This window comes from Bidens hawaiensis, unplaced genomic scaffold, assembly GCF_021521415.1.
Source record: "Bidens hawaiensis isolate Kalapana, Puna unplaced genomic scaffold, B.hawaiensis_p1.1 tig00043086_1, whole genome shotgun sequence".
NCBI classification, from domain to species: domain Eukaryota; kingdom Viridiplantae; phylum Streptophyta; class Magnoliopsida; order Asterales; family Asteraceae; genus Bidens; species Bidens hawaiensis.
In genome coordinates, this window is record NW_027505824.1 from 78,447 (window position 1) to 98,913 (window position 20,467).

General features: G+C 32.0%; 2 protein-coding genes across 3 annotated transcripts; one reads left to right on the forward strand and one right to left on the reverse strand.

Moving 5' to 3' along the window:
* The first annotated feature begins 624 nt into the window (after nt 1-624).
* LOC143615468 (putative xyloglucan endotransglucosylase/hydrolase protein 6) lies at nt 625-2,206 on the forward strand. Its single transcript, XM_077088585.1, has 4 exons — nt 625-836; nt 1,002-1,102; nt 1,207-1,403; nt 1,794-2,206. Exons 1-4 carry the CDS (start codon nt 641-643, stop codon nt 2,182-2,184), a joined length of 885 nt encoding a protein of 294 aa, XP_076944700.1. The 5' UTR covers nt 625-640; the 3' UTR covers nt 2,185-2,206.
* Nucleotides 2,207-18,094: 15,888 nt separating this feature from the next.
* LOC143615469 (homeobox-leucine zipper protein HAT22-like) lies at nt 18,095-20,097 on the reverse strand. Of its 2 annotated transcripts, none has more exons than XM_077088586.1 (3): nt 19,619-20,097; nt 19,432-19,514; nt 18,095-18,628 (listed from the first exon to the last, which is right to left on the reverse strand). In XM_077088586.1, the coding sequence occupies exons 1-3, from the start codon at nt 20,054-20,056 to the stop codon at nt 18,343-18,345; spliced, it is 807 nt and encodes a 268-aa protein (XP_076944701.1). In that variant the 5' UTR covers nt 20,057-20,097; the 3' UTR covers nt 18,095-18,342. The 2 variants fall into 2 exon arrangements, with proteins under 2 accessions (XP_076944701.1, XP_076944702.1); XM_077088587.1 differs by having other exon boundaries at nt 19,432-19,511; nt 19,619-20,096.
* Between the last annotated feature and the right edge of the window lie 370 nt (nt 20,098-20,467).

The window sequence follows — 20,467 nt, forward strand, 5'->3', positions numbered from 1 at the left end:
CAGTTTTTTGAGTCATATTTTCTGATTATTAATAAACAAGGGTTGTTTGTTTAGTTTATGTTTGATTATCGATCCAGGACTTGAGCCTTTCACCATAGTTTGAGTGTTTGATTTCCCGCTCGGACCGTGGGAGAGCATTAAATATAATATATAATTAGTTAAGGTTTGTTGCAATATCTTTACCATAGTTAAGGGGCATAATCTGACTAGGTTTCATTAACACATTATATTTTATAAATCTACTTAAAACTTTTTAAAAAGATGATATCTTGCTTATACATGAATAAGTTTTTATTCTTAAAAATATTTTAGATTACTTAATATATTCCATAAAGCAGGCAACTTTTAATTATATTCAACTTAACTTAAAGCTAGCTAGCTTTGCTAAAGCAGTCAACTATCGGATACTATGGTCAATCTAACAAACCACTAGGCAGTAACACAACAAAATGAATAAGACGATGTTTGGTTTAGAGAACGGCTGGGACCAGTTGATGACTATACTCATTAGCTGTGCAGAAAGCGATCACAGCTTATAACCCCTCATACTTTTAAAATATACAAATATAGTCCCTCAGCACCCCATTAAAACTTTTCCTATATAACCCTTCCCTCGATTTCTCATCCTTGTATATTCAAAATGACATATTCTTTCAGCATGTTTCATAACAACGTTGTTGTCATTCTTTTCCTTATCGGGTTCGTAGCATTGTTGCCCGTAAATAATGCAAAACCGGCAACATTCCTTCAAGACTTTCACATAACATGGTCCGATTCTCATATTAAGCAACTCGATGGCGGGAAGGGTATCCAGTTGCTCCTTGACCAAAACTCCGGTATGTCACACCTTTTTTTTTTATCTACACGGTAATGTGTCACAAGTGCTGGTGCATGGTTCTGATACACCAAGGCGTACGAATCATGCACCAGCAGCACCAGTACATGCTATCATTATGTACGCACTGGCTATATAACTTAATGTACATTTTTTTATGTTATAGGATGTGGGTTCGCTTCAAAAAGCAAGTATTTGTTTGGACGTGTGAGCATGAAGATCAAGCTCATTCCAGGGGACTCTGCTGGCACTGTCACTGCTTTTTATGTATGGCTTTTTATTTGTTACATTATAAACATGCTTCTAAGCTGTTTAACATGTTTGGAGCCCAATTCTTATTGCTCTTGTTCTTTCATGGTTCTTGTGGATAGATGAATTCAGATACCGATCAAGTACGTGATGAGCTAGATTTCGAGTTCTTGGGGAACCGCACCGGACAACCTTACTCGGTCCAAACCAACGTGTATGCTCATGGAAAAGGAGATAGAGAACAAAGGGTTAACCTTTGGTTCGACCCTGCTGCTGACTTCCATGTTTACTCCATCCTATGGAACCACCACCATGTTGTGTAAGTACAACTAAACTATACATTCAAATCATAGATGTTAGCTAGTTAATATGAAAACAGAACTCAGGACCGACTTAACATTTTCGGAGGGTCATATTCTAAAATCATGACCTTTTCATAAAAAAGATATATCTTTTACTTAGGAACCTAAACATAAAAATCTGATAACACACATTTTTTGTATACGATTTTTTGAAAACAAAATCACACATTACCAATACAAAATTCCACTAGTGGCTGAAGTAGTTGTCATTCAAGAAAAAAAATTGAATGCGAGTCAAATGTAATCAAATCTCAAAAGAAAATTAGACGCTCAACTGCTCAAGCTTCAGCTTATTTTTTTGTACGGCTAGCCAAGCCGTCCTGACACAAGTAATATTATTTGTATAGGTTTTCAGTGGATGAAGTACCTATAAGGGTATACAAGAACAACGAAGCGAAAGGAGTCCCCTATCCGAAACTACAACCAATGGGAATTTACTCCACATTATGGGAAGCAGATGACTGGGCCACAAGAGGTGGGCTCGAAAAAATTGACTGGAGTAAAGCACCGTTTTATGCATACTATAAAGACTTTGATATTGAAGGGTGCCCTTCACCAGGGCCAAGTGCTTGTGCATCCAACCCAACCAATTGGTGGGAGGGAACCGGTTACCAACAACTTGATTCAGCTGCAGCTCGCAGATACCGATGGGTCCGTATGAATCATATGGTCTACGATTATTGCACCGATAAACATCGGTACCCGGTTACCCCACCAGAATGTGTGGATGGTATCTAGACAAATTCCATTTTTCGCTATACACACATTGTCCGGGTTATTTATGTGTCAAGATGCTGTTATGCCAATGTAAAGGATTTGTATCTGTGTGGGTAGATGCTGTATTTTTTAGTGTGATATGGGATTGTGTTTTCTTTTGATTTTATTGGTACTATGAATACTATGAAAAAGGATAATTAATAAGATTTCGAATTCTTAATATTTTATATATTATTTATTTGGTTATTGTTATCAATTATATAATAATAAATCAAAATAATTAAATTAGGGCTATGTTATAATAAGAAGTATAGATTTTATAGGAAGGATAAGAAGTAATATTGTCTATTGATTTTGAATATGGAGGGTTGACATTAGTTTAGGGGGAAATCAAGTGTGAAATAAGGGGGAGGGCATAAAAGGAATAAGATATTTGTTGACTTTATCTCTCCACATACAAGACACATGCCAAATTCCCCCATCATTTTAAAACGTCCATAACTTTTTTTACGGCATTTTTATTGAAAAACAAATACACCATAATAACGAGTGTCTTTTTTTCTTTTATATGAGTACCATATTGTAATATAAAAATTAAAAAAAATTAGTGGGTTTTTACAAATTGTGTTTTAGCAAATTGTGTTTTACAAAATTGTGTTATACAATAGTATTTTTCATTGTGTTTTTTTTTTTCATCGTGTTTTTTACATTGTGTCATACAATTGTGCTTTTTATAGTGTTTTTATCATTGTGTTTTTTTTCGTAGTGTTTTTTTCCATTGTGTTTTTCATTGTGTTTTTTCGGACTTATTCGGTGAGGTGGTGGCAGTGGGTGACGGTTGTGGTGGCGGTGGGCGATGGAGTGGTGGTGGTTGTAGGAGATGTAATTGGGTTTTTGAAATTATTGTAGGTGGATTTTGAGATTAAATAAGTGGGTTTTGCTATTTAAGTGTTAGACGAAAATACCCTTCTTAGAAAAATCAAACTTCTTATTTAAACCTAACCCATTAAATTGTACCTTATTATTATATTGGTTAGTTAATTGTTGATGAGTTATATTACCCTTACTTGTTAATCAAGAGTTTTTCCTTGGATGTATATAAATATATCATAACATAACCTTAAGCACACATACAAATTTGGGTCTCTCTCTCTCTCTCTCTCTCTCTCTCTCTCCATATATTCGGTTTTCTCAAGACCCCTAATCATCATCTTTAACTATACACTTTAAAGGGGAGCTCGACCAAGCTGACAATCATGTCGTCTACATCTTTTATCTGATGCGGTTACTAACCCCCATGCTGTAACAGGTACGCATATAATTATTGGTTTATCATATTATCATATCTTTCCATTATTAACACGAAAAACTGATCAACAGATAATTTTAAATAAAGTATAAATATTTGTGTTTATTGTTTTATTGTAACATATAAAGTGACTATTTAACTGTGTAAATTAACAAAATACCAAGTTAACTTTAAAATGCAATTTTATTTATTTATTTTTTATGTTTTGATGTTTTGAATAACTTATATCTACGAGTGAAACATAAATAAACAATTGGATTGAATATTTCACATCGTAACATACGGGGTGTTTTCTGGCCAAGTGTTTTCGGCTCTAGTTGGGTGAAAAACGATGCTTGACGAGTAGAAATTTTAATATATTACTACTGAGATGGGTGACAGCCGTTGTAATCTTAAAAAAAAACAGAAGCAATTTAATTACAAAATTAACTCTATAACTAAATCAAACTTTTACTCAAGCATACTACCATAATTTTCCATCTTTCTCACAATCTTCATCCAAACTTTTACGGTAGAATTGAATTTTTATCTTAAGAAATTTAGCATTTTAATATAGATATATTTAAAAAATAATATACTAAGATAATTTGTTAAAATAAGGACCAAATAAATACTTAAAAAAATTTAAGTGGTGACTGAAACCATTACAGATAGACATAGAAGAAAACTCTTTGCCTACTCAAGTGAGGAGATTTTTTTCCATTTTTAACATGTCTCTGTTACAGATGAATAGATAACCCAAACTTCAGTTTATTTATTTAAAACTAAGTATTTCTATACCCATTTAACATGATAACTTTTAAAACCGACTTTAAATGAAACACATCGGTTGAACTCTTAGTTAAGAACAATGTACATTTAAATTTCTTCAACTTTTTAAATTGTTTTATACAAACCTTCATATAATTATATTAGTATCTTAATAACTACAATCATATATTGATATACTAATTATTAATCATAACTTAAAACATGTAAAGTTTTTCAAAAGTTACTTGCATTTTTTTTCTTTTTATGGGAAGGGTTAAGTGTCATTTTAGTACTTGTAATTTATTTAATTATGTAACTTTAGTACCGTTTTTGAGTTTATTGCAAATAACTATCTCACTTTTCTAGAACTTGCCAGTTTAGTTTTTTTTTCCTAACCCTGTAAATTTTTTCCGTTAAGTCATGGGTAAATTGGTAATTTTGTTTATTTTATTTATGTTCTCTTTTGAGCTGATTGTCATTTTCATATCCGTGGGTTGTTTAATTGTGCAACTTTAGTACTTTTTTTTAATGTATTTCAACTGGATATTTGGATTACTTTTGGATCATAGGCAAATCAAAAAAAGGCATTACATATCACAATTACGTTATGGTGCTTTGCCCATGTGGTTCGTTAACCATCATTCGAACATCTTAGATATCTTTTAACCCTTGTTGGCGTTTTTATTGCTGTGGTAGAAAGCTATACTAAAATACCAACTTTGTTCATTTCTAACCTAATCAATCGATGATGGTTCCCCACTTTCTGACCTAATTGATGTTATACTAAAATGTGCGAAGTTGTGGGATTGTTATTTGGCTTGTTCCTCTGATGTGTCAAAGAGCAACTGTTATCATACCCCGACTTTTGAACAAAATCTACGCACATGAAGAAAATGTAAAAACAATGGCTAAGATAAACTCAAATCTTGAAGCTACTGGCAGAAAATTGGCAATCAAGAACAAAAAAGCTAAAATATATGTTATGCATTTTAGGGATGTTTTCATCTTCTATCATGTATTTTTAGTGACCTTTTAATTGCAATATTTGATATATAATGCTTCTTTTAGTTTGCCTATGATCCAAAACTTATCCAAATATTTAGTTGAAATAAATTCTAAAAAGGTACTAAAGTTGCATAATTGAACAAAACACATGTATGAAAATGACACTTAACTTAATAGAGAAAATAAATAGATTAATGAAATTATCAATTTACCCCTGACTTAAAGGACAAAATTAACGGGGTTAGAAAAAGTACTAAAATGGTAAGTTCTAGAAAAGTGAAGTAGCCATTTGCAATAAAATAAAAAACAGTACTAAAGTTGAGTAATTAAACAAACCACAAGTACTAAAATGAACTTAGCTCTTATGCGAATAAAATCATAACAAAAACAAACTACTTGATAAAGCATAACTGAAATAACCGACCCAAATTAATAACCGCAATTTGGTAGGAAATTTATCATTGTTAACCTATCCGGCATAAATTCATTTGTACTTTGAATTGCATGTACGTAGACTTGTGACCACTTTCTCTTTTATATACTTGCCGCTCACTTAAACATCATTACATCTCTTTCAGGACCCGTATTCCAATTATTGTGTTATGTTTCTACCTCACGTTAATGGTTATCAACTCATCTATATTTACGTAGGGTGTTAATAGGCTGAGGGTAGAATGTTCAACCCAAATACAACTAGTATTTTTGTTTTTGTTAAAAATGTCAACCTTGACCAACACATACTTAAAATGGTGTGACCATAGCACGAGTCATTTAACCAATTCATCTAAACGTGTCAAACAGATTGACGTGTAATTCTAAAGTTTTAAACATATTAATCAGGTTGATGGGTTGTAAGGAAATAGATTAACGGATCATAAACAGTTATCGGGTTGACCTGTTTAATAAAATAAGTTGGCAAACCGTCTTGTTATCTAACCATGTCAACTGAGCACAACATGCTTAATTAAGCACGTCAACTCGAACAAAACTTGTTTTATAAACATATATGTGAGACATAACAACCAAAACCTGATTATTTCGTAATCGTGTAAGAAATTGTTTCCCTATTAATTACCGTCTTTCAAGTTTAAACTTGAAGTTTCATCCCTCATTAAAAGAAGTTTAATGAATCAAGTAACTATACGTATCATAGTGGTCATTTTTGTAAAATCATTGTAACTTTATTACCTTTCTATAAGATTTAGGAATAGATATTTTAGTGTTGGCGCTCTCCTTTGACCCATCAGCACGGTCCGTGGCACAATCACTGGACAATGCTCGTGCATCATCAACAACAATATTTAAAAAAATCCTAGCTCAGGCCCAATTCACACATGCACGGGCCGTGCCACTCTTACGTTGCACAGCCTGTGCATCGGTTGAAAACCTTAAAAAACGTGTATAATATAACTCGAAGGTTGAGTATAGAAAAGGAGGTGATTGTGGACGAATATAGACGACTTTTGAAAGATGTAATCACCTCGAAAAATGTCAAACAAGACGAGAAAGCTCGGGAATCGAAGATCCGTCATATGGGTGACCTGAGAGCTTTACCAACAATCCCACCGTCTGAGTCTTGTGTTTTCCAAGTAGATCTGAAGCTATTGGCGTGTTTCAAATTGTTTATAAATTGCTTTGAATATTGAGAGGTAAGCTAACCGATTTATAGCTGGTTAAACAAGATGAATCTTTGTTGAACAGTATGTGTTGGATGTTTTATTATGCTTGTGTGATTAAATTAAGTTCTTTATCCTGATCTTGAGATATGCATAATCACATGTTATTGATTAATCTTTTGATTTATTTGCGTAGTTGAGTCGTTCTTTCAATGAAGTTATGCTAGTTAGATTCAATTCATTCTATCTCCGCGTTATATATCGATTTTTAACTTGGGTTACCTATTTGATCGATAAATATGTATGGGCTACCTATGGGAAGGCTAGTTAGGATTTTCCTTAACTGATCAGTAGGGGTTATAATCTGTAAGTCGTTGACCAGTGAGAACCTTGTTAAGAAACCGTAAATCACAAGGGATTGGTAGAGTAATAAACTTGCTTCTTGAAATCGTATTGTTTATTCGTGTCTGTAGCATAGTATTCTGAATTACTGAGTTAACCTTAACCAACTCTAATCTTTTATGTGTCACATCGACCTAATAAACGAATATAAAAGGTCTAACATGCAATATAAAATCCCTACGTAATAAGGTCACGCATTCTGTGACTTTTTTTTTTTTTTTACGCCCTGCTTGCGGTGCGCACATATAATGTATATATGTGTGAACCCTTGGGTGGGCAAAAGTAAAATTGCACTAATTTTGACGTTATTTTACTAATCACGTGAAAATAACGTTAAAAGTGGCGGAAGGTTAATCAGGCATCATGTGGTAGCGTTGATAGCCGAAAGACAAGGGCACATGCACCAATCAGCCGGTGTCCCGATGATTGAGTGTTATGTGTCTTATGTCCAAGGCTTGATTCAAAACTACTATCGAGCCGGGGGTCTCACCGGAAGCAGCCTCTCTATCCCTATGGGATAGAGGTAAGGCTGTCTACATCTTACCCTCCTCAGACCCTACCATAGCATTGCTATTGGTGGGATATACTGAGTACGATGATGATGATGATGATGATGATGATGATGATGATGATTCTGTGACTTTTTTTGTGAACGTTGATGATACATGAAAAAAATGTTAAAACACAAAATAGTTTTACGTATTTTACGGATTTATCAGTTATAAATAGCACACACTAATACATGGATATAAAGTAAATACATGAACTGATTTGATGTATCTCATGACTGTAGATGTCTAATTTGGTTCGACATAATTACTAATGTATAATTCTATGTAAAAAAAATTGTCTTCCGATTAAGGGTATGTTTGGCAAAACTAACTGGAAGCTGAAAGCTGGAAGCTGGTAGCTGTTAGCTGTAGCTTTTTAGATATATTTAGGTGTTTGGCAGAGTAGCTGCTTTTTAGATATATTTAGGTATTTGGCAGAGTAGCTGGAGCTTTTAATAAAATTAATTGGGTGCCAGCGCGGTGCGGCGGAGTGCGCGCTCAACCTGAGATCAATCGCATAATCAGTGTCAGTACGTGATTCACTTGATATTAGTGCACGTATAACCCGAATGCAGACGTATACTTCGTGCAAAGACAGCAAGCGTGTAATCGTGGCGAAAATCAAGAAACAAAACTAAAATATACAGTAATTTCAAATAGATAGTTTTTTTTAAAACAACCTCTTTTGATTTAAAACCCTTTCCGACCCGACACCGTTTTTAATCTGAAACATGTTCTGGTCTGGCCCCTTTTGACCCAAAACCGTACCGACACGAACTAAACTAAATTAACCCTTTTTTATCGACTCGTTCCGACCCTAATTTGGTCTTACACATGACCCGAGCTCTTCTGACTCGACTTGTTGCCAATCGTAACCGGTAAAGATGTATATCAATATCATACTCAAATTAAAGAGAATAAAATGCTCTTTTTTATGATGTAATGTGTTTAAAAAAATATTAACGTGTGAAAAAGTTATGGACTTTTAAAGAGTCATGGGGGTAGTTAGTTTTAAATAAGGGTAAAATATGTAACTATTATATAAATTAACAAAAGTTGATAAAAGTTCAAGTACTAAAATTGTAAAAGCTTGTAGCTTTTTCTCAAATGCTAGTAGTAATAGTGTTTAGAAAAAGAGCTTTTTCTCCTAATACAAAAGCTTCAAGCCCATTGAACCAAACAAGGCTTTTTGTTAGGTAAGAGCTTTTTCTCAAAAGCTTGAAACTTGAAGCCCCTAAAAGCTCCTAAAAGCTTCTTGCCAAACACACCCTAAGGGTTCATATAAAACATCTAAAATGTGTTTTTTTTTCAAAATATGTATTTATGCCCTGAATAAGTTCGTAAGTCCTTGTAGAAAGTGTTTGGCTAAGCTTCTCGTATTTTGATATGCTAACCAAACCAAAGGCTCCTATTTATAAGAAAACTTCAAGGTGTTACATTTTAGAGTTGAGACTTGACATAGCTTCATAAGACCAAGTTTAACCTAGTTTAAGTGACTTTATTAACAGGAAACATTAGACACCTCATTTAGAGAAAATTACTATTTTTTTATGTGATTTTAAGGCGGAGACACAATGAGTCACTAAAAAAATTTTTGAACTGGTTGAGTCCCTGTGGTTTCAAAAATGAACTATTTGAGTCCCTACCGTTACTTAACTTTCAAGGTAAACTTTCATTTTACTAAAATCACAGGGACTCAAATTATTCGTTTCTGAAACCACAGGAACTCAAATTGTTCATTTCTGAAACCACAAGGACTCAACCAGTTCAAAAAAATTTTCGGAGACTCATTGTGTCTCCGCCATAAAACTAGAGGGAGGCAAACAATAATTTTCTCTCTCTTTATTCTATTAGTTAATATTCTTTAATTTTAATCTCTCAATTTTTATGCAATAAGTTAGTTTTAACTTTTAAGTATCTATACGACTAATATACCTCATTTATCTGAGCTATATTTTGATCATTTTTTAGCTTGCTGCATGTAATTATTTTTTTAAGGATAACACAAACCATAAATCATAATATTTATGTCCAGGAACATCATCATGGATTGTTTTTTTTTTTTTGTTTTTGTTTTTATTTGTTTTGGGTCAAGAAGCTTGTTGTCCTCATTGTTGGAATCTTCAAATTCTGACTTCATCGTTGGAAGTTAATGGTCTACTTTTGACTTGGTGAGAGTTTGAACTTTGTCTCCATTGTAAGCTCGTGATACATATTGAAGATATTTAGTGGTTCGATCTTGTTTTATGGGAAGAAATTGATACTATTGTATGCTTTGATGTGGATAGAACCATATGTCTGGATGCAGCCATTGCTGCATGGACCACTAGGTGTGCTCAGTGGTAAGAATATGGGTGGCTTAGTCCCTTTTGAGGGGCATTAGCCACAAGCTAGACTCATTCTTTTCAAACCCACATGATCATCTCGGGCCGGTCTAAGACTTTTGCCTTCGTAACACGACTTTCGATCAGTTGATAATTTTTCTTTACTTTTATGATATATGATATGGAATTGGTCGTCTTTTGCATAATGGAATTAGTCAAGAATAAGTTTGTGGAAATTGTCTCCTTTAATCTTTCCAGATGGGCATATATAGAGGTGCACAAATAGAGTTTTTCAAATACTCGGAACCGGGTTCGGATATGACCGGTATTGTCAATACCCGGGTCGGGTCCGGGTCCGGGTATTGCCTCTAAAAACCATATCCTATGTATCGGGTTCGAGTCGGGTATAGAACCAGGTATTCCAAAACCGGGTATTTGAATACCCTATATCCAGGTATTGAAAAAACCCTATTTTTGGATTTCTTCGGGTATAGATTGGATTTTTAAGGGGTTGCATTTTTAGGGGTATTTTTCAGGTATTTTTCAAATAATTTCGGTTATATATCGGGTATTTGAAAAACCCAGTTTCGGGTATTGGAAAAACCGGTTTCGGGTATGGAACCGGTTCTGGTTTTCAGGTATTATCGGATACAAATCGAGTCCGGTTCGGGTATGGGTTTTAGTACCGAAAGGCATACCCTATCCATACCCTAAAGGTAGAGTCGGGTACAGGTTTGGGTATAAATAAAACTGTTCTGGGTTTTTTTTCAGGTCCGGTTCCCGGTTCGGGTTTTTGTTGCACCTCTAGTTATATACACAACTAGTTTTAGAGCCCGTGTCACACACAGGATAATTCAAATTATAAAATTATAAGTAAAACAAATAATTACATAGCGTATATGAAAAAAAATATATTACATCTATGCTTATATCTATACATTGTGTACATAAATTGATTTTATTTATATCACAAAATGATTTTATTAAATGAACTTAATAAAAAAATTGCCCGTGCAAAATCGTACCTGAGAATGCTTCTTTCATTTGAAAAATTCATATTCGGTGTCATAAATGTATAATTGATAGAGTTTTGGTTATGAACCAATTTCGAGAATAAGACTTCAAACACGATAGTAGTTCTAACCACTCAACCTAAATACAAAAGAGGCGTTATCTTTATTGATTTATCAATTTACCACCCGTCAAAGGAAAGTAGGATATTAAATTGTAGCAATGGATGTTCTTCAAGAACTATGTTTTTCTGAGCTACACCATAAAATAGATTTTGATAAGTTTCAGATGGCTTCTCGACTTTGTCATAATAAAAACATAAAAAATAACATGTTAACCCATTTAATTTTGTGAATATTTTTGTTTATTATGAACATAGTTTTGCATGACATACTTCCCATACAACGTTCTGATCACCATTGAAGAAAAAATTAATCTTGACATAAATATTTCAAATTTGATAAAAGTTAGAAGCATTGATAGGTATGGGGGTGACATGACAAAAGTGTTCACAATATTTTCTTAAATTTTAATAGTTGATGGAAAAATAGTCAATTTGCCAAATCCTGAAACTTTTGATTATTTCAAAAATTGCCCTTAAAAATAAACTTGAAACCCGAATCATGTTTAAAATTCTAACTCTCATACTTTTGACATTTTAAAGTTAACACTTTAGACCCATAACAAATTTGACGATAAATCTATTTTGGATTCTCAAATTTTTAAAATAATCAAAATTTTCATTTTTGACCCGTAACAAATTTTGACCTAAATGTATTTAACTTGTACCAAACAATCTATTTACCAACTTTTGACCCATAAAATCAAATTTAGCTTTCACAAAAAAACCCGAAACAATTTTCATTTGAGAAACATGGTTTGTTGTTGACTTTTGGAATCCACCAAGTATTTTAAAATATATAGTAAAATAATATGTTAATATTTATATTTATAAAAATATAAAGAAATTATATAAATATAGTGTAAAAGAAAAGTGAATAATTATTTATTTATTACATATATTAAGGTGTATTAGTTTTGAAAGGAAAAAAATTATAAGAATTAACCAAAATATAAAAGTGTCCACATTTATTTTACTTTAATAGAATAGGTAGATTATACATGAAAGCAAACAATTTTTTCAGCAAGAAGTCGTTCATTTGCATAGAAGTTAAGTTGGGTTGGGCCGGTTTACTTACAAACAGTTGGGTTGGGCTGGTTTACAAGAAAACGCCTTGTCTTTTATTTGGAAGAGAAAAAAAAAGGTTAAATGATTAGACGTAAGTACGCTACTACGTTTTCTGAGAAAACATCCATGGATGCTTGTTTAATAGTTCCAACTTTTTACTTCATGTTAATTGGATCATTTAAAGACGTTTAAAGTTCAAATTGTCTATTTCTTATTTGATCACCGGCTACTAATCTAACAAGTTCAAAAACAATTTTTTTTTCCCTTTTCCTTTTAGGGTTTTCTTTGATCAAATGGCGTCATCTAAGGGTGTCTCACCAGTGGTATTAGAATGGGTATCCCTCTAGGTACTCATGTTTCACCTTTTTTTTTCGTTAAAAAGATGGCAAATTGACAATTTTTTTTTTCGTAATTTTTTTATAAGTATTATTGATAACTATTTTTATAAATTTTGTAAGGGATCAAATAAAATACATAATATTAGACTCTCTTAAAATATCTAACTCCAATACTTTACTAGTTACTTAAATTTGCATTATATGACAAAGAGTATAAAAAAAGAAAATAATATGGAAGAAGATTAAATTAAAAAACTGAAATGTGATTAACATTACTACGTTTAAAAACACATTAAAATCAACAATTTTGCTGGGTAAAACTATTAGACCATCTGTGATGGATCGAGGATCACGAACCCCACTCTCTCCTCCACATTGAGTGTAGCCCATAAGATACCCGAGGGACCACCTAATTTTTCTCCTCCCTCCGGCTGATAGCAAATCATTTTTGACCCCTTTCCATTTTAGAAAACATGATCTTCTACTTCTAGTTCATAGACTGTCTATATCCATGCATGAGTAAGTGATTCTCTCTTCAAACACCATCTCTCCACATTCCCCTACATCTCCATTTCCCTTCATGGAGGACGTCTAACATTCACATCCCGCATCTACATTACACCCTTCATCTCTAAAATATGAAGGTTAATATGGTTTTTCACTTATATATTTAGCTTCCACGTCTCATTTTACATCCTCTAATATATATATAAGAGAGTGGTGGTAAATCTCTATAAATAGAGGGTCACTATTCATTATTCAACATAATTACGTGAGTGCGTGGGAAAGAGAAAAGGAATAATAAATAAATGTTTGTAAATAAGATATAGATAGAAATAGAAAATGAAATGTGAGTTGTTTTAAAACCATAAACAACATTTAGATAAAATTTATGTTTTTAATTAAAATATATAGATAGAAATAAAGAATGTGATATGAGTGCTAATTTTAACTTCAATTTGAACTGGTCTTCAAGTTACCAATCAAAATCGTGACAGTTGACTTTGACTTCATTATGTTCAGTTTGACCCTAAGAAAAATATATATATTTGGTTATCCAACGTACAACAAACGGGATTTAACAAATTTATTTAGGTTAAAGTGCCATTCTAGCATCATATTAACATGCAATAAGTTTCAAACACACGTACGCATACATACATTAGTACGTACATATACATAGATGATGGATGGATAACCTTTGACAAAGAAAAAGAAAATTGACGATAAGAAAGATGGTGGAAGGTGCCTTCGAAGAAATTAGCTTGTCGTACACAATTACTCAATTAGGTCCATCAAAAACATGTCGGGCAGTAAGATATTATAAAATAATAATAACCTATTTAGATGGTTGGTGAGTTTTAATAGTAAGAGTTTATGTATCTTAAATTGACGATCACATTTTGTTTGGCTGAAATTGGTAGCCATAATCAATATAATCTTTTAACTTACACACATGCTTATTCTTCTTATTTAATATGCATAATTGTTTGGTTAAATACGAAGTTTTATCCACTTTAGGTCATGTTAATTTAGGATTGAGTTTGAAAACAACTTATTTATTTGTTGACTTTTTCAAAAAGTCAATAAGTTTAAAAAGTGTTTGGTAATCACAATATTTTTATTTTAACTTTTTAAAAAGTAAAAAAAAAAAAAAGCTTTCTAAATGACTTTTAAAAAAAAAAAGAAAACTATAAGTTGTTTTCAAACTCAATCCCAAGTATGCTCTTAGACTTTAGTAATTATCTTTTTATGCCATACTTTGATTCTCGGTTTCCTTTTCACAGGACCAGCTCAACGTCCTCGGAGGGCTAAAACTAACTAAAATGTTGAGGCCTTTTTTCTTTATGCGTATAACGCTAGAGAGTATAAAAGAATTATAGAATATGGATGATATGCGTGATAATAGATATGAGGCAATCCTTCTTGCTTGTGGTCCGTCAATAAATTACTAATTTTAAAAAAACTTTACTTTCAAAATCGTATAATACATAACTCCTATTTAAGATGGAGGCCCTATAAACATGGAGGTCTAAAGTCATTGCCTCGTTTAGCTTACCCATAAGACGGACCTGCCTTTTCAATAAAAGTCTTGACTAAGAATTTTTATTAGATATTGAAATTGAATTCCTATTAATAAAAGCAAAGCTTTAGTAATACCTAAGTTATTATTGATAGATGAATTATTGGTAACTTAAAAGGAATTAATAATAAAAAAAACTAACACATTGTTCTCTTACATAGAGTATTAAAATATATTAGTTACAGTTTATTGTGATTATATCTACCATCATTAAGAGAGATGATTTGATTAGTTTATTTTCTATCGGTCTCAAAAATTTTTGATATTCAAATGCCTATGAAGAAGAATTTATTTTCTGGTCCGGCATTAAATTTGTTTACAGGATTATATCGCGCCACAAAAATATTATATAGCCTTGAGTGTGAATCTAAGTCTTATTAGCAAACAGCTTTCTTCAACGAAGTTATATCATAATTAATAAGACAGGAAATAATGTAAAATGCGTAACATACATTGAAGCGATTTTTATTCTCGTCACTTGTTGTCATCTTTAATAATTGGTAGTTGATAGAAGTAAAGCAAACGCAATGATATGGAAGAAGTGAGTGAGGTGGGTCGTAGAACATATGCCTACTCGTGTCCACATAGTTGACCTCCCTTCTATCAAAATTATCCCTTTTGTTTAATTCCATCAAATCATCAATAACATCACTAGGAACGGTTTTGAATAAAGGTTTTTTCTTTTTCTTTTCTTTTTCTATTTTACTTTTATTTTCAGGGTTAATTGTACCAAAATATATCTAATTAACGTTTTTATTTTTAAATTATGTTACACGCAATTCTGGGGCAAGCCCAGATGGTAGAGATACAATTTTACAATTTTTTATATAGAATTTTTATGTTCACTTACATTTTAGTGTAATTTAAGAGTTAGCATAGGTAGAATAATTAAATTTTTCGTTCATAAACAAAATTGTGTTAACAGAATAAATATGTTGCTATAACTAATATTATTATTAAAATTATTAAAAATTTGATAGACACAAAAAATTATGTGTTAAGAGCAATAAACTCTGGTTTAAATGACTTATATGCAATACCAATATTTTAAAATTAGGTCTACAAGACCGAGTACTCGTTACAATGTATGACACCGAGACGAGTTTCTTTAACTCCACATAGTTACTAATAATCAATCAAAGGTGGTAAACCTCAGCCAGAATCACATATAGTCAGTCAACTTGGGCCGATTTTGATTTAAAAATAAAACACTATTTATTTTTCTATGATATTAGAAAAAGAATACCAATTTTTAATCAATGATTAGCAAATTTTGGAATAATTTAATATTTAAAATTATATTTCTCTTATTTATATTGATATTAACTTATTTTGTTATAAATATAGTAAATTTATGTTATTTGGCGTATATATAATATCCAAAAATTAAATTTTTCTTTATATTTATCATTTTTGAGTACTCAGAGTACACCTAACTGCCCAGTCAACCACTTAGGATTCGCCTAACAACTTTTGCAATGCTGAACAATACTATAATATTTGGTTGGGGCTAGAATTTAAATTGTACCAGCATTTGGTTATTCGGGGACGTCAAACTTGAAAGTTTTGGAATACATTTATAACTCGAACCAATTTGAATTCAAAATATGATAAAACAATTAGAATTCAAGTTGCTTCGGATAACTCAATTATGCGATAATAAATACATAGTAACACACATATATAATATGTTATTTTATTAAAAAAAATAATTTGAATTTGAATAATCAGGTTCGAATCGTTTTGAAATTTAAGTTACGAAAGCCGGTTCATAGTTTGGTTAGGATAAGAACGCTATTCGAATAAAATCAAAATTTGAATTGTCATTAGAATTGAGTTTGGAGCTTATGTCCAGCTTTAAGGCTATGTGTAGTGAAGAGACTACAAAATTAGGACATTTTTGACACTTGACAAAAATGGACAATATGTAGCCGGGGGGGGGGGTTCGCCCCCCCCCCCCCCGGTCGCCACGTTCTCGCCCTTGTCGCCCACATTTGTAGCCCAATACACATGGCCTAATAACACTCTTGCATGTTCAAGCAATAATCATAATGTCTCATCATTAAAACAAGGTATCACGCACCGAGTTAATGTTGTAGTCGGTAAAATAAATACATTCGTCAATGCAGCATATTTAAAATAAAAATAAAATTCGCGTGCTGTGGTGGTGCACTGACACGAATTTAGTCGGTATCGGTTTATAATAACGAAACTAAACAAAAAGAAATAAATCCGGCAACACAACTTGCGACGAACAAAAAAAACCTTGCGTTGCAGCTGTGAACCAACACGAATTTGGCCGGCATCTAAGGTGATGGCCTTGAAACTAAAAGAAAATTGTGTGGTGTGGTCAGGAGACAATATGAATTCAAGCCCAATTGCCCAAATACAATAAATTAGCATGTAAAAAAAATGACAAACCAGATGATAAAGTAATAATAACCTGTCTTTTACTTGCAAAGTATCACGAATTCAATAAAACAAAAGGATAAAAAGGTAGAACACGGTGCCACAAAGTGGAGACCCCCTCTCGTAACACCAACCCACCAATTTAGTATACACTGTATGCATGTTGAAATAATTTTATTATTATTCAATTCATATGTTGAGCATTCTTTTTTTATTTTTGACCGGTTCTATCCAATTATTCATGTAGATTTATGATATATTAAAGGAAGGCTGTAGTATTTGGATATGATCGTATGCGTCATACTTTCTTGAAATAAATTGAACGAAACTATTTATAAAACATCAAAATAGTTTTTTATTTTTAAATAAATTTCAATGGGATCTGCTAGAAAAAGAAAAGAAAAATTAATTAATAATTGGACACAAACCAACACGTAACTGAACAGAAGACCCCAAACCATCCATCGTTTTCATTATCCTTCCACCGCCCTTATTTGAGTGCATTGTCTGCGTTGCTTCTTGTCACTCGTATCTTTGACTCTTCCGAGTTCAAGATTCTATTATTCCTCCTGCTTAATTTACTAATTGTCAAAATCCCGACTAAGTGTTAATTAATCCTAATTAATCGTCAATTAATTGTAATTCCTACTTTACTGTCTGACTAGCAATTACTACAACACTGTCGTTACGTTTGTTTAACTAATTAAATCATAAATCCAATTAAGTGTGTACGCATATAATTTGTTCCATGGACAGTTAAATACATTTTAAAATAAACACATTAAGTAATAAAAAGCATAATATATATTTATATACATGCATGCATGGACAATTGTCTAACAAATAAAAAATGACAAAAACTTGCTATAAACTAAAGATCATGCTAAAAATACTTTAAATACATGTATATTCTTTTCATTGACATATAATTCTTTTTACAAACAGACGTTCATAAACTTAATAAATAAAAGAAAAAGTGGATCAGTACAAATCCATATAATTAATTAATTAATTTTCTACAAATATATATATAACTTAATACTAGTAAACTAATCTCTCACTAATCATGACAAACCCTTAACTCTAAAAAAAAGACAAAGGGTTGTGCATGGATGATTAATTTGAGTAGTAATTAATTAACATGCATGCTTATAATTAATCAAGACAAGAAAACTAATAAAATAATTAGTAATTAACAGGCTGCAGATGGATTGTTGAATGGGTTAAAGAAGTGTGGTTTTTGAGCCATGGTAAAATTAGGACGAGTGTTGGTAGATGTGGTGGTGTCTCCTGTGCGTTCGCACGACGGACACCGGGTGAGGGTGGCTGCCGGCAACGGCATGTACAGCGGCGGAGATGAGAGTTTGAGTGCTTTGAGTTCTTGAAGCTCTTTGTGGAGTCTTGTGTTCTCTTCCTTTAATGCCTCACAACACTTCTTCAAGTATTCACAGTCCACTTCTGTTTGCTTCAACTTTGTCCTTTAATTATTTAAAATTGTAAAATTATTAATATGTGAAATAATACTAAAAGTAATTGCAGCAATAATTAAGCTGATTATTATAGATATCAGAAGAACCCACGCGGATACTTTTTTGTTTGTTGTTGCTACACCATGTATCATTGCATATTTTTTTCTCTCTTTTATAATTGTTTTATGAATTAAGCAACGTCAATTTTAAATAATTCGTTTTTAATTGAAACTAGGAAATCATTGTATCATCTAAATATATACTATATATAAATAATTGGAACTCATGTTATAATTGAATAAACAATAAATTCTGATAGATTAAATAAATTCAAGGAAATTTATTTATGACGCAATATATCGTGACGTAACGAGTAGTTTCTTCATGGCAATTGAAGAAAAGAGCTACACGCAATCAGTAAATCATAAATTGCAACTTATGTTATTAAACTTGAAATAAAATCATTTCGTTACATATTTAGCAAATGATAAATTAGTCTAACAATTATATTGAATTTACTCTTTCCTAAAATATGATTACAACTTTTAACGCAATTATTATTATGATTATTATTTATTTATTTATTTATTTTGAACAATGAAAAAAATGATCAAACAAAAAGATCTTAGTGAAAGAAAAGTTAACAACTGATATTAATTTTCATTAATTAGCAATAAAATATATTAATAAAAACATCTAATTACAGATCCAGCAAAATATTTTGTATATTTTTGAAATATCAAAGCTTTTCACTTAATTTCTTTTAGATCACTTAATTTCTTTAAGATATGTGTAATACATATGTATGTTACCTGGCTCTTCTGTTCTGGAACCAAACTTCAACTTGCCTAGGCCTCAACTTTAGCTCCCTTGCAAGCTCTTGCTTTTGTTTCTGCTAATATTCAACACTAGCTATCGTAAGTTTTAGTTACCAAACCTAGGATATACCTAGAAAATACAAGAATATTAAGAAATTTGTGTGAGAAAGATGATGCATACAGGGTTCAAAGTACTATGATGTTTGAAAGCTTCTTCAAGAAGAGCAGATTGAGCTTTAGTAAGTCTGAGTTTCTTCCTATCATTACCAATATTGTCATCTTCTTCTTCAACTTCACTTGTTGTGTGAACCACCCTCTTTGATTCTTCACTCTTCACCTCTCTCTCCCTCTTAACACACACACTAGCAACCGAGATTAACGATGAACCGACACTAACGCTATCTTGTCGGTACAAGCCGTCGTGATCATACGCATGTTTCTTCTTGGTTAATCCATGATCATGATCTCGATCGCCCGAAAGAGCCAACGTTAAAGATGGATCAAAATTCAGGCTGTTGCAAGGCTTTTTGGTGGAGTTGGTGGAGTTGTTTTCCACCATGGATGAACTAAGACCTAATTCTAGGACAATACCCTTGTTATAAAAACTGTCATTTCCCATTTGTTTCAAAGGTTGTATTGAGAAAATAAAGATTTTGTGAAGAGGTAGGGAGGATGATGGAAGAGAGGGATTGAAATATAACAAGCTAAGTAAGGGAAATAATTGGTTGGGGTGAGGTGGGGTTTTGATGATTAATAATGAAATCAATAAATGGGTAGAAAAATAGTAAGTGGGAGGATGAAATTATGAAGTTAAAGAATACTATAAACCAATAAAAATTCTTTTCATTTATTTCTTTAATTAAAATAGTTTGAAAAGTTCATTGATTATTTGGTGGACATTTAAAAGTATAATCTAATATAAAAACAAAAGAACAAATTCTCATGAATCTTTTATTTTTGTCAAATATGTACTCATAAATCTTTTATTTAATAAATTTGAAATTAGCTATACCACAAGAATATAAAGAAG

What these genes read in the sequence shown, in the direction of transcription:
- LOC143615468 (XM_077088585.1), top strand. Translation starts at nt 641, where the DNA reads ATGACATATTCTTTCAGCATGTTTCATAACAACGTTGTTGTCATTCTT. An exon ending in GCTCCTTGACCAAAACTCCG is followed by an intron (nt 837 to 1,001) that starts GTATGTCACACC and finishes TTTATGTTATAG; the next exon opens with GATGTGGGTTCGCTTCAAAA. An exon ending in GCACTGTCACTGCTTTTTAT is followed by an intron (nt 1,103 to 1,206) that starts GTATGGCTTTTT and finishes TCTTGTGGATAG; the next exon opens with ATGAATTCAGATACCGATCA.
- LOC143615469 (XM_077088586.1), bottom strand. Translation starts at nt 20,056, where the DNA reads ATGGGAAATGACAGTTTTTATAACAAGGGTATTGTCCTAGAATTAGGT. An exon ending in ATCATAGTACTTTGAACCCT is followed by an intron (nt 19,515 to 19,618) that starts GTATGCATCATC and finishes GTTGAATATTAG; the next exon opens with CAGAAACAAAAGCAAGAGCT. An exon ending in TTCCAGAACAGAAGAGCCAG is followed by an intron (nt 18,629 to 19,431) that starts GTAACATACATA and finishes AAATAATTAAAG; the next exon opens with GACAAAGTTGAAGCAAACAG.